The sequence below is a fragment of the Armigeres subalbatus genome, chromosome 3, assembly GCF_024139115.2.
Source record: "Armigeres subalbatus isolate Guangzhou_Male chromosome 3, GZ_Asu_2, whole genome shotgun sequence".
Taxonomy (NCBI): domain Eukaryota; kingdom Metazoa; phylum Arthropoda; class Insecta; order Diptera; family Culicidae; genus Armigeres; species Armigeres subalbatus.
In genome coordinates, this window is record NC_085141.1 from 75,364,352 (window position 1) to 75,378,345 (window position 13,994).

At 42.6% G+C, this 13,994-nt stretch overlaps 1 protein-coding gene across 1 annotated transcript in view; it reads right to left on the reverse strand.

The window, feature by feature from the left end:
* The window catches only part of LOC134227305 (contactin-4), a 1,204,188-nt gene that overhangs the window by 1,111,726 nt on the left and 78,468 nt on the right, over positions 1-13,994 (reverse strand). The window contains exon 2 of the mRNA XM_062708688.1: positions 8,545-9,273. Coding sequence (XP_062564672.1) covers positions 8,545-8,680 — 136 coding nt within the window. The 5' untranslated portion in view covers positions 8,681-9,273. The remainder of the gene's footprint in view (positions 1-8,544; positions 9,274-13,994) is intronic.

The following is a 13,994-nucleotide window of genomic DNA, read 5'->3' on the forward strand; positions in this document are numbered from 1 at the left end:
GTATATGTCCGCCGAAGCTAAGTTTCTGTTTACTACAGTTGGTATTCTCCTCAGCTTCCTTCATTCATCGAACGAGTGCGCGCTGTGCTACAACAATCGCTGGTGCCTCACGACGGAACTAGAGTGACTTGGGTGAATTGAAGGTGATTGGGGTACACAATTCTGTTTTCTCAGGTAAGCTTGTTTGGTATATGTCAGCCGAAGCCTTGGACATTTCAGATCTCTACTCTGAAGCTGTTGATGGTCCAGCTGAAAAACACCCAGACATCCATGAACGACATCTGGATATTTGTGGAAAGGCTACGAGCGGACAACAATTGCAAGTCAGGTCGACGTGCGCTTGCAGAGTATCGATGACTTGCGGCAGAAGTATGGGGAGATTCTGGCAGATATTCAGGCACACGATGATTTCGAAGATGAAAATGAGGCGTTCGATAAAGCGAGGCTAGTGTATAGTGATAGGTACTATTATTGTAAGGCGTTCTTGATGGATAGTGCTAAGCAATTCCAGGAACCAGGAGAAACCGACCGTTCCGTACGAGCCAACGACACGTCAGCGCATGGTAATGGGACGCTAGACCATGAACGTCTACCACAAATCACGCTACAGGTGTTCAATGGAGACATAGACTCATCACTCATCCATCGCAAGATGGACCTGCCGGAGGTGGAAAAGTTCCACTATTTGAAGGGATTCCTGCAAGGAGAACCGAAGAGCCTGATTGACTCGTTAAAAATCCCGAAGGACAACTATCAGATAACATGGGACTTGCTGCTAAAACGGTACGATAACAGCAAGCTTTTGAAGAAGTGACAGGTGCAAGCTTTGTTGAATTTGCCAACGCTGTCCAAGGAATCGGTAGCGGATATGCACACTCTGATCGACGGTTAATAACTTGAAAGCGTCAAAATACTTAATTTATGATATTCTGGAAATTATCATGTTACAGTACAATTAGACATATAAGTATGACCTCCGTCTTGGTGAAAGTCTCGAAGAACGGGGATCTGACTGTGTGCGACAATTGACTTTACACCATGTTACTGTGCATTGCTCCCGAAGTTCTGTGTAAAGTTACCCTAAATCGGATACAGGAGAAAATCAACCCTTTCAACCCAAATACGAATTTGCCAACGCTGTCCAAGGAATCGGTAGCGGATATGCACACTCTGATCGACGGTTAATAACTTGAAAGCGTCAAAATACTTAATTTATGATATTCCAAGGTCCAAGGAATCGGTAGCGGATATGCACACTCTGATCGACGGTTTCGAAAAGGTCGTGCAGAATCTGGACCAGGTGGTCAAACCGGAATAGTACAAGGACCTCTTACTCGTTAATCTACTTACTACTCGACTAGATCCGACAACACGCAGAGGTTGGGAGGAGCATTCCTCAACCAAGGATCAGGATACGTTAGCAGATCTCTCGGATTTCTTGCATTGTAGGATCAGAATTCTTGAATCGCTTCCAGTGAAGGCAATAGACTCCATGACTTCGCTTTATGCTCCACAATTATTGAGACAGAAGGCGTCAGCTGTGAAGGCCAGCTACGGTTCTGTACAATCGTCTGGAGGACGATGTGCGACGTGCAAGGAGAACCATCCCCTATACCAATGTTCTTCATTTCTACGGATGTCGGTGCGAGAAAGAGATGCGGTGTTAAGAACGAACTCCCTGTGCAGAAACTGCTTCAGATCGGGTCACATAGCGACAGACTGTACGTCCAAATACAAGTGTCGTAACTGTAATGGTCATCATTATACAATGGTTCACCTAAGGTTGTCGCTGCTGATGGAAGCAACAATCCTCCACGTACGGAATCTGATGATGCACCCGTTCCTTCATCCTCCCAGGTGGTTAACATGGCAGCCACCATTGCAACAGTGTCCGGTTCGTTATCGGTGCGTTAACGACGGCGGTCGTTATCGTGGAAGATGACGAGGATAGTCAATTTCCGACTCGTGCTCTTTGGATTCTGGGTCAGAGAGTAATTTCATCGCCAAGCGGTTGAGTCAACGCCTAAGGTCACACCGAAAGAAGGTAGGTACTCGGCATTGGTCATGCAGCATCGAAGGTCAAGCATCAGATCACTGCATTGGTTCGTTCGCGAGTTACGGCTTACTCGCAGAACATGAGTTTCCTCGTCCTCCCAAAGGTTACGGTGGATTTACCTACGGCAAGGGTGGATACACAAGGATGGTCGATGCCCAATGGGATAAAACTGGCAGATCCCAAATTTTTCAGTCCAAGTTCAGTGGACATGGCACTGGGTATCGAATCCTTTTTCGTTTTCTTCGAGTCTGGTCGAAGAATTCCACTCGGAGACCAATTACCTTCACTAAACGATTCGGTGTTCGGATGGGTGGTTCGCGGAGGCATTTAAACCCTACACAAGGACTACGCATCAACTGTAGTACGGCAACTACAAAGGTATTGGAGGAGCTAGTCGCACGGTTTTGGGCTAGTGAAGAAGTTGGCAATTCCAAGGTCCTTTCATCGGAGGAGAAGTGGTGCGAGGACGACTTTCGGAAGTCGGTTCGTAGGGAATCCGACGGGCGGTACTCAATTTCGCTGCCAAAGGATGAAGACGCAGTTTCCAGGTTGGGCGAGTCTCGGGACATCACATTTTGGCGGGTTTATTGCACGAAACGCAGATTGGCGAAGGATGCCAGTTTCCGGGAGCAATACCATCAGTTCATGGTGGAGTACACCCAATTGGGACATATGTCGAAGGTGGAGGTAGCGAAAAATCTCGTGAAACGATGCTATTTGCCGCATCATCCTGTCTTTAAGAAAGCTAGCACAACTACAAAGGTCCGTGTCGTGTTTGACGCATCTTGTAAGACGTCATCCGGTGTCTCGCTTAACGCCACGCTTCTAGTAGGACCGATTGTACGAGTCTTCGTGGTTGAGGTAGATCGGTCTTTGCAATGTATTTTGCGGCGTTTCGACCCAACAGATCCCGTGGGCGTGTACGAGCTCAACACTGTGACGTACGGAACAAAGCCGGCGCCTTTTCTCGCAACACGTACGTTGAACCAGCTAGCGATGGATAAAGGAGGGCAGTACCCAATGGCTGCGAGGGCAACCACGGAGGATACGTATATGGATGACGTAATCACGGGCGCGGATACGGAAGATGCCGCACGTAATCTATGTCAGGAACTCAACGAGATGATGTCAAAGGGAGGCCTCAAACTACGGAAATGGGCATCCAATCATCAGACAGTGCTGCACAGTGTTTCCGCAGAAAACCTGGCGATTTGTTATCGGAAGGAATTGACTTGGATCCGGATCCTGTTGTTAAGACGCTGGGTTTGACTTGGTTGCCAATATCCGATCAACTGAGGTTCCAGTTTTCCATTTTAACGTGGAGTTCAGCGACGCAGCCAACCAAACGGCAAGTTTTGTCAGTGATCGCTAATTTATTCGATCCTCTATGCCTCTTCTAGGTGCAGCGATCACAACGGGTAAGATTATTATGCAGCTCCTGTGGAAGATCCGGAATGACGAAGCCCAAGCATTGGGCTGGGATCACCCACTATCTTCGATGGTGGGTGAGCAGTGGCGGAAATACCATGTAGAACTACCCTTGCTCAACGATATTCGCATCGATCGTTGCGTCATGGTTCCAAGAGCAACGTTGATCGAGTTGCATTGCTTCTCCGATGCTTCTACCAAGGCTTATGGCGGAAGCGTCTATATCAGGAGTCAGGATTTGGAAGGAAGGGTTGTAGTTCGGCTGCTGTCATCCAAATCCAAGGTTGCACCCGTGAAAACACAGTCTATTCCAAGGCTAGAACTGTGTGGTGCGTTGCTGGTGACGCAGTTATACGAGAAGGTTCGAGACTCGATTAGAGCTCCAGCTCAACCATATTTCTGGGTTGATTCAACGTGGGTTCTGCGGTGGATACAAGCTTCACCAAACAACTGGACCACTTTCGTCGCGAATAAAGTCGCGAAAATGCAAAGCATCGCAGAATCATCACCATGGCGACATGTTTCTGGCAAGGAGAACCCTGCGGATTTGATTTCCGGAGGCATATCGTGGGATATGGAATATCCGAAGGATATCGTGGATAATGTTTTCTGGTGAGAGGGACCAGATTGGTTGAAGGAACCTTCGGGTCACTGGCCTGCAGCTTCATTCTCATCAAGCTCAGAAGAGGCGGAGGACGAAAGACGGCGTACAGCAACTTGTGCAGTTTCGGCGAACATGGAATTCAACGACTGGTACTTGGAGAAGTTTGCGTCGTATTCGGATCTGATTCGGAGGAAATCTATTTGGTTGCGTCTGATGAAATTAATGAAAAATCCTTAGACCAGGGCTTGTCCGAATTTATATCAGCGCAAGAGCTTAGAGAAGCAGAATTTGTCATCGTTCGGCGTATCCAGCAGGAAGTTTTTGCCGATGAGTGGAAGGCACTTTTCAAGGGGGAACCCGTGTCGAGAAAATCTCCACTTCGGTGGTTCAACCCTCATATTTCTGAGGAACAAGTCATCCGAATCGGAGGGCGGTTGAGCCACTCCGCAGAGCGGGAAGCCTCAAAACATCCGATGGTTCTTCCTGCCCGACAGAAACTAACCCGGAAACAAACAAACCCTGCGGATTTGATTTCCGGAGGCATATCGTGGGATATGGAATATCCGAAGGATATCGTGGATAATGTTTTCTGGTGAGAGGGACCAGATTGGTTGAAGGAACCTTCGGGTCACTGGCCTGCAGCTTCATTCTCATCAAGCTCAGAAGAGGCGGAGGACGAAAGACGGCGTACAGCAACTTGTGCAGTTTCGGCGAACATGGAATTCAACGACTGGTACTTGGAGAAGTTTGCGTCGTATTCGGATCTGATTCGGAGGAAATCTATTTGGTTGCGTCTGATGAAATTAATGAAAAATCCTTAGACCAGGGCTTGTCCGAATTTATATCAGCGCAAGAGCTTAGAGAAGCAGAATTTGTCATCGTTCGGCGTATCCAGCAGGAAGTTTTTGCCGATGAGTGGAAGGCACTTTTCAAGGGGGAACCCGTGTCGAGAAAATCTCCACTTCGGTGGTTCAACCCTCATATTTCTGAGGAACAAGTCATCCGAATCGGAGGGCGGTTGAGCCACTCCGCAGAGCGGGAAGCCTCAAAACATCCGATGGTTCTTCCTGCCCGACAGAAACTAACCCGGATGATTCTGAAACACTACCACCTGCAACTTCTACACGCAGGTCCACAGCTGCTTCTCGGAGTCGTACGACTAAAATTTTGGCCGTTAGGTAGAAGGAGCGTAGCACGGAACATCGTTTATCAATGCTTGAAATGTTTTCGTGCACACAATGATGATGATGATGACGAGAAGAAACTGAAGTGGACATTCATGATGGTGTGCAATTCAACATCGCTCATAACAATCACCCATCATATTTTGCATTGCTTACACTCGCGACTCACTAGGATTGACCGACCGTAAAAGTGTATCTCGTACGATGGCTGCTGTCATCTGTCGTCTAACTGAGGAGCAGAGGTATATTAGGCTTGTTCAAGTTTATAGGCCTGTCCAATGCCACACATCTCCCCCTTTCTCTTAAAAAAAAAATTGGCTGGCATCATATACTTAAAGGAAAAAAAAAACAACAATTCCGACATATAATGTACAATGGGATGACTCTTCCACTATGATATAAGGCTATCTTGCAGCAAACAATCACTTTCGTCACATTATTGTACTGTAAATGTCGTAATCGTATTTCGTAATCGAAAAACACTTTGGATACACCATTATAGGTGCCAAATCTAAATATGGAAAATCACTCTCAACACATTCCCGAGTAATGACGTCTCATCACTACTAGTACTTCTACCTGTACTTTGAGCACACGTCTATTGAACTGTGTATATGTATATGTCAAACAACCAGCAACATGAAACCAAAAAAACCGCAACTGGACCAGTATCGATAAACAGCGTTTAATCGTGGGGGATATATATTCTCAATGAAATCAAACTTTTCGAGTATATATGACCTTTCGGCTTCACAATAAAATCATTTTTCTTGCGGGCGTCCCACAAACGCAGTGGAAGAAACTCTTAAATGTGGGAGTCCCACCACACAGAATTGTGATCATTACAATCCACAATAACACCATTCTTCTTGCGGGCGTCCCACCAACGCAGAGGAAGAATCTACTGAATGCGGGCGTCCCACCACGCAGAATTGCGATCATTACAATCCACAATAACACCATTCTTCTTGCGAGCGTCCCACCAACGCAGAGGAAGAATCTACTGAATGCAGGCGTCGCACCACGCAGAATTGTGATCATTACAATCCACAATAACACCATTCTTCTTGCGGGCATCCCACCAACGCAGAGGAAGAATCTACTGAATGCGGGCGTCCCACCACGCAGAATTGTGATCATTACAATCCACAATAACACCATTCTTCTTGCGGGCGTCTCACCAACGCAGAGGAAGAAACACTAAAATGTGGGCGTCTTTTCACGCAGAACTGTGATACAACTACAGCTACACCAATCAAACTCTTTTTGATGAACTTTTACATCGCGTCCACATATTTTTCTAATGATAGATAAAAAAACATTCAAACAGAACTCCAATTTATTTGTGAGTCATAACAATATTAACCATCAACAATATTCACCTAATCGAAATATTGCTAATCAATTGCAATCAACTTAATTCACGCGATGTTATAGGAATTTTCTTTCACAGCATTATTCCATTTCAATATTCTTAGATACAAGTGCGATTGTTATTGCGTGTTCTTGATAAATAAAGCTATTGTAATCAAGAAGAAAACTTTGAAACATTTTGTTTGAAAATGACAACACTGAAACACATAGGAGAAATGTTGCATCGTACTGTATGTGAATTCATCTCATCTTGGAACAATGAAATAAAGCACCAATTTCATCGGATCTTTTTGCTATCGACAGTGTACACTGCTAAAAGAATCACAAAAATAATAATAAACCAACCAAATTTCTTTTTATTTCTATGGTTTTGATTGGATGAACATTTGGCTATAAATAACTGGAACAGTTACCCTAGTTTAAAAAAATAAACACTTGTAAACTGTTAATTATGGAATAACAATTTCTCATTGGTGTATTGTAAAGTTTCAGACTACTTACAGAAAATCACTCCTATATTCGTTATTCCTTTTTTCAGTTTTTCCAAACATTTTTTCGTGTGTATCGATAATCACACTTGTATTTAAAAACATCTATACTTATACTGGATCGTGTTGGCTTAGCTGACCACAAAGGAAAACAGGGCAACTTGTTCGGAGCTTAATCATTCGACTTAATTATCTTGCGCACGTCATACATTTGATGTAAACCATCAACAAAGTAAATCAAATCGACGTGATCGGATCTAATAAACTGCTTCGTTTTACGAATCGGAAGAAAGTCTCACAAAAACCACTGTATTTGACACAGGGGATTGAAGAGGTGGCCAATTCATCTACCCATCATTTATTCAATATGGCGTACAATGTTTTAGTTTTTATTTCCTCCATTTCACAATAACAAAGCTTCGGAGTTATCGACGTCCTATTATTTTGACATAACTTCTTACCAGTGTGAAAAAAAAATCCGCCGCTTCACCTGTTTTTCGGCTCCCCGAGAAATGCATTCGAAACAATCACACACTTCTACATAAACATAACATGATGGGTGATTTCACGAGCAACGTTGGTACACACTCCTGGCAGGATCGCCAAATGTGCAATTCAACATCGCTCATAACAATCACCCATCATATTTTGCATTGCTTACACTCGCGACTCACTAGGATTGACCGACCGTAAAAGTGTATCTCGTACGATGGCTGCTGTCATCTGTCGGCTAACTGAGGAGCAGAGGTATATTAGGCTTGTTCAAGTTTATAGGCCTGTCCAATGCCACACAGATGGAAATATTCACATTATTTTATAATCTAAATTTTAAATGATTTATTTACTAGATTTGAGTAAACAGCGATGACTATTCAATAAATTAATTATTTTATTCCTAGCAGCCTTCAACGTGGAAGTAATAATAATATTATTTGAGCAGAAACAGTTCGTTAATTCCTTTCATTGTTCATATTTTCCAAGAAAGTGAGAGCTTTATATAAATATCGCATAACTTCTCCCAATGAAAATGAAAATGTCAGTACCATATCGTCGGGGGTGACAATGGGTCTGGGGAATGAAAATGGGTCAGTCGACAGTCTAGAGGTCGGAAGAGAAAATCGTTCAAATCGGGCTCTTGTAATTCAGTTTTCTTGTCCTCAGATATATTAAATCTATTCTACAAGCATTCTACGTAGTTGAAACAGCGACCTATTCTTATCCGCATTTGACCTATTGTCACCCCCGACGACAGTACTCATAAACACTCCGAATCACAATAACGTTGAGTGCCAGGTTAGGAGAAGCGTATGAGTTGTGATCGGCTTATTATCCCACGTATTATCCACAATGGATCTCCTATTTTGATTATAATGATGAACAGGATTATGACAATATACTTTACAAACTCACCTGATTTGAATGATTCGCCGTGTACGTGAATCCTTTCGATGCTTCCCAGCAACAGTATCGCAGTCACCATCAGCAACACTGACTGGGCAGTGCTTTTCCGAATTTGAATCATGCTACCGTTAGTCACATGCAGCATTATAACAGCTTTTTGCTCTAATTCTTCTGACCTTTCCTGGGTGCTCCGCTTTTCCACACTTTATTCCTCCCTCTTTTTACGCAATGTACACTCCATTCGTTTCAAATTTCACTGGAATTTGTAATGATGCTTTCCGGATTATTAATTGGTTTTAATTGATCAGCTCAATCCCATCAGGGACACATTACATCCCGATGAAAGTTAAAACCCACCAGCGATAGAACTTCACTTTCCCCGGAAACGCGGTTCGGACTGCGCTGACATATATCGTGCAAATTTGTTCTCGGAAGCAATTATTTTTGCACGTGTCCGTCCGTTTCAATATGGTCTTCTTTGTCTATTTTCGACAGTTGATTACTCTAGGGCTCGTTTCGCTCAGCACGGAAAATACATCGGAAAATTGCAAATATTATTTCAACGGCCCATAAACACCTCGAACAAACGATCCGCCTACCGGCACCAACTGTAGCACGGGTGATAATAATATTTACTTTTCATGTTTATTATCCACTCTGTGAACTGCAGCGGCAGCAGCAGAAGCTACTGGGACGTTGAGCTGCTAATTATTAAACAACTGACGTGGCTCGATTTGGCTGCGGGAGAAAGGAAAAGAACACCGTTAGATGCGTGCTCGAGCAAACAGTATAGGGTTGAAAATAAGAAAGCTAAATAGATTCAAAATCAATATAGAACTATTTTTGCTCTATCCACTCCTTGGAATGCTTCAAGATAGAACTTTGAAATATATCATACTGAAATAATCATCCACCTTACTACGTCGAGGGAATATCCTCTCAGTCCTTGAAGGTGCGTCACAGATCTCCAATGCAAGAAGATTTCATGATACCTGAATGAATGTACGCGAATTTGCAATATACGACTCGTGGAAACCTCAAGATATGGAGCAAGTATTCTTATGGGAGTTGTCAATGGGACCATCACAGTATTCAGTAATACTTTTTTGACCCTTCCTTCGGAAGTGTCTATAATTTCACTTTGTATGCGTTACGTAGGTGTGTTTTTATTATGGCAATTGAGCGATTTTCAAAGAACGTCTGACTAGTAAATAATTATTTTCATAATAGGATAATTCTGAATGTTTTGAATTGTCAGTTTTAAACTTTAATCGAAATTCGGCAAGTGAGACTGAGCCTAACATTATATACCAAAGAACTTACCACTAAACAGAAGCGCGATGGTTTTATTGACCACCCTTCTTTGCAGATTTGTGCGTGTCAACTTTAGTCCCTCCGATTCCACTACGCACCTAAGAGCTTAGACACCACCACACTACCTATGAGGTCCATTCCCCTCGAGGGCATTTCGGTCCGGGCTAGCGCACTTGTTTTCGCCTTGCAACGCCCGTGATGTTTCGCCCACTCATAATGTTTGCTTTAACTGTTTTATTTCTTTTCTCTGACATCAACCAACTGTCAGGATCCAACTATGAGTGCAAACAAATACCAGAAGTGCGGACAATTGGTGTGGGCGGTACTGTTAGAATTTTTGTGTGTGTTTTGTTTCTATCGATGGTAATGAGTGGTTTGATGACTCGTGGGAAGTCTATTCACCTGCTGACCTGATTGAAACACGCCAGCCCCGCAGTAGACGCCGATCATCGTTGTGCTGGAATGGGAGAAGGCGAGGGAAAAGTACATTAACATTGGAACGCGCCCTAAATGGTGGAGAATGGATTGGGCAAGTTGTGGGCGTGAGCCATAATTGTTTGATGAGTGGTTCCATGACGTGGGGTGAGCGATGTGATATACAACATATGATGACCATTGATTGTCACGTGAGTTATGAAAACATCACGAAAGATTATCTATACTTGTTTCGATAGCAACAATATAATTATGGCATTGTAATAATTTGAAAGGGAGATCTATTTTTGTGGTATATTGACTATCTCGATGTAGCTAGAAAAGTGGAACGTCCCTAATTCAGGGATTAAGTGTTAACACTACGCAATAAATTTTGAAAAAAAATAAACCAAAAATAAAACCAAAAGTTATTTATGGTTTTAGGAACCAAATAAACCGTGGAGAAATGTTTTAAAAAATTGGGCCAAAGTTTCCAAGCCGTATTTCGTAGAATAGAGAGTGACATTTTTTGGAAGCTTCTTTTCGTAAACCCGATAAGATGCAAATTTGTTGCACAAAACATTTATTGAGTTTATTGAGTCATTTTACATGACATAATGATTCAACGGACTAAGAAATGGTTCCTGTAATGCTGAAAAATGTTGAAAAGTGGAACTACAAATACAACCACATGCCCAGCTCTTATACAGGTTTTGGTAGGTTCATATACAGAATTGTTAGAAAATCTAACAATCACCGGTTGAGTGGTGTATCAACGGAGTAATACTCATCGATGCAAAAGAGCTCAAAAGTAAGTTGGGGAAGGGGGGGCAATATGCCCTAGCTAAGCAAACACTGCTCTATTGTCTTATTTGTAACGCTATTCATGGGTATTTTTACATTATGCATCAGTTAAACAAGATAGCTAGTTGATGCCATTCAAAAATTGTCAAAAATCTCAATCATATTGATAATATTCACATTTCAAAAAAGTGGTGATATTCTGTTGCCGGAAAACTCATGAGGCAAAACGCCTTTTAGCTGGCAGCTCCTAGGGAACAAAGTACCACGCGTCAGCGAATCAGCATTCTAGTATGGATAGTCCGTGGAGACGCAAGTACTTTGTAGGTTATTGCCACTTTGCCTCGCCAAAATGTTAGATGTTTCTTCAAAATGTGGAAATTTTCGGTTTTTCCTACCTTCCCATGCACTTTTTTGAAACTTTCTTCGCCTATCCTACATAATTTTAGATCTAGTTTTGTTACGGACATCTTAATGACGGTAAATATGAGGGAAACCACAAAAGGCGTTTTGCAATGGGGGGGGGGGGGGGGGGCGTTTTGGGGCTTCTTCCCCTTCTAAGTGTCTTTCGAGTGGTGAAAAATGGGATCTCAAATGGGATGAACTCTAACGGACCCGTTTGTAGTTTTTCTCTTCATTCATTCAAATTCTTCACAGATTTTCCCCACAATCGGAAAGTATATTTTGATTACGGGATGCTTTACGGGATCGCTTGTTTTTCGTATATGACGCATTTTGGTCATGAGTAAGACGTATCCGGTTTTTTATCAAGATAACCGAAAAGAAGTTCGGTTTTTGCTTGAAAGCTTGAAAGGGCAAAAAATCTCACTAAAGGGAAGCGACATGATATGGACAATTGGCACATAAAATAGAATTGTTCTCCACAAAAAACATTGACGGGGAGTTTTGCAAGTACGCTTTACGCTTCCAAACATTGTTTACAAACATGGTTTCTTTTCATTTGCTAAATAATTTTAGGAATTTAATAAGGGTGTGGTTGTGGTTGTTTGCCGAAGAAAATCGTCGCTCAGCTCAACGTGTTGGGCCTTTGACTACATCAACCAGTAATTTAGGATATTATTTCCAAGCACTTTGTCATCCATAGAAAATATGTTCGCCGTACAGATTTTAGCGTCTGTGTGCAGCATTTTACGCCGTGCCTGCCAAAAAGGATTCTACGGTTTGTTTTCCGATAGTATCTGAATCGAAGAAAAAAGGTCGACACCATTTGGTAGGCTTTTCCCAGTGTGGGCGGAGGAGGGTTCGGTTCGAACGAGTCTCAAGTGGGGCATAAATTAATTTAGAACAACGGAAACGGCTGCTGGGGTTGCCTTCCTCCTATCTTGAGATCGGCGCTGGGCAGTTCATTCAAATGATTTATTAATACTCCCCATTCAGCGAATTCGAACATCTTACGGATAAACTTCAAAGTGTGCGAATTTTACGTATTGAGTATACGAGATTTTGAAACCCAGATTAGAGTGGGTGTACCAATCGTCGTCATAGTTAAGAATAACTATTTTTAGAAACATAAATGAAAGGTAGCGAAAGGTTTCCTCTTCTTTTCCTAGGAACAAGTTTAAAAGCCGCAATTAAATTTTATATTATCCTCTGAATTGCTCAAACCATAATAGGAACACACTCTTAATTTTGTTTCTTATCATGGCAAATAGCATTGTTTTCTTATGAAATTGGCCATAATGGGACCACTACTAATGCAACAACTGGTGCAAAGGACGTCAACAACTAAGCTAAGTCAATTTTTACAATTATGTTTTGTTTATTTTATAGACGTATCATATGAAAACGGTGAAACCTTTTTTTTATGTTCGCTCCTTTTACGCTCCTTTTTTTTGCGTCCATCTTTTTACGCTCCAGATTCGAAATAATGCTCTCCCTTTTTACGCCTCACGAGAGCGTAAAAAACCTTTCAAGCATTTAAACGAGGCGAATTTGGATTTGTTTCAGAGGTTGTTTTTGAGCTAAGTAATTCGAATGTTCTAAGAACAGAATTTGTTTGAATGCGAAGAGGTAGTATCTGTGTTATGAGTTATAGGGGAAGAGGCCCTAAAACGCCCCCCCCCAGGGCAAAACGCCTTTTGTGATTTCCCTCATATTTACCGTCATTAAGATGTCCGTAACAAAACTAGATCTAAAATTATGTAGGTTAGGCGAAAAACACAGTTTCAAAATAGTGTACGGGTAGGTCGGAAAAACCGAAAATTTCCACATTTTGAAGAAACATTCAACATTTTGGCGAGGCAAAACGCCCTTGTGGCACTAACCTACAATGTACTTGCGTCTCCATGCACTATCCATACCAGAATGCTGATTCGCCGACGCGTGGTACTTCGTTCCCAAGGAGTTGCCAGCTAAAAGGCGTTTTGCCTCATGAGTTTTCCGGCAACACTTTTTTGAAATGTGAATATTATCAATATTATTGAGATTTTTGACAATTTTTGAATGGCATCAACTAGCTATCATGTTTATCTGATGCATAATGTAAAAATACCCATGAATAGCGTTACAAATAAGACAATAAAGAAATGTTTGCTTAGCTAGGGCATATTGCCCCCCCCCCCCTTCTCCGAGGCAGCGCCGACGCGTGGCCGCCCGGTGCCCTTGGCGAAACTTTTTTTTGTACCCCTTAGGGGAAGGGGGGGCAATATGCCCTAGCTAAGCATAGACTGCTTTTATGCCTTAGCTATAACGATTTTCATGGGTGTTTCTACCTCACGCAACAGTCAAACAATATTGCTAGCTGATGTCATATTGAAATTAGAAAAAATCTCAATCATATTGATAATATTCACATTTCAAAAAAGTGGTGATATTCTGTTGCCGGAAAACTCATGAGGCAAAACGCCTTTTAGCTAGCAGCTCCTAGGGAACAAAGCACCACGCGTCGGCGGATCAGCATTCTGGTATGG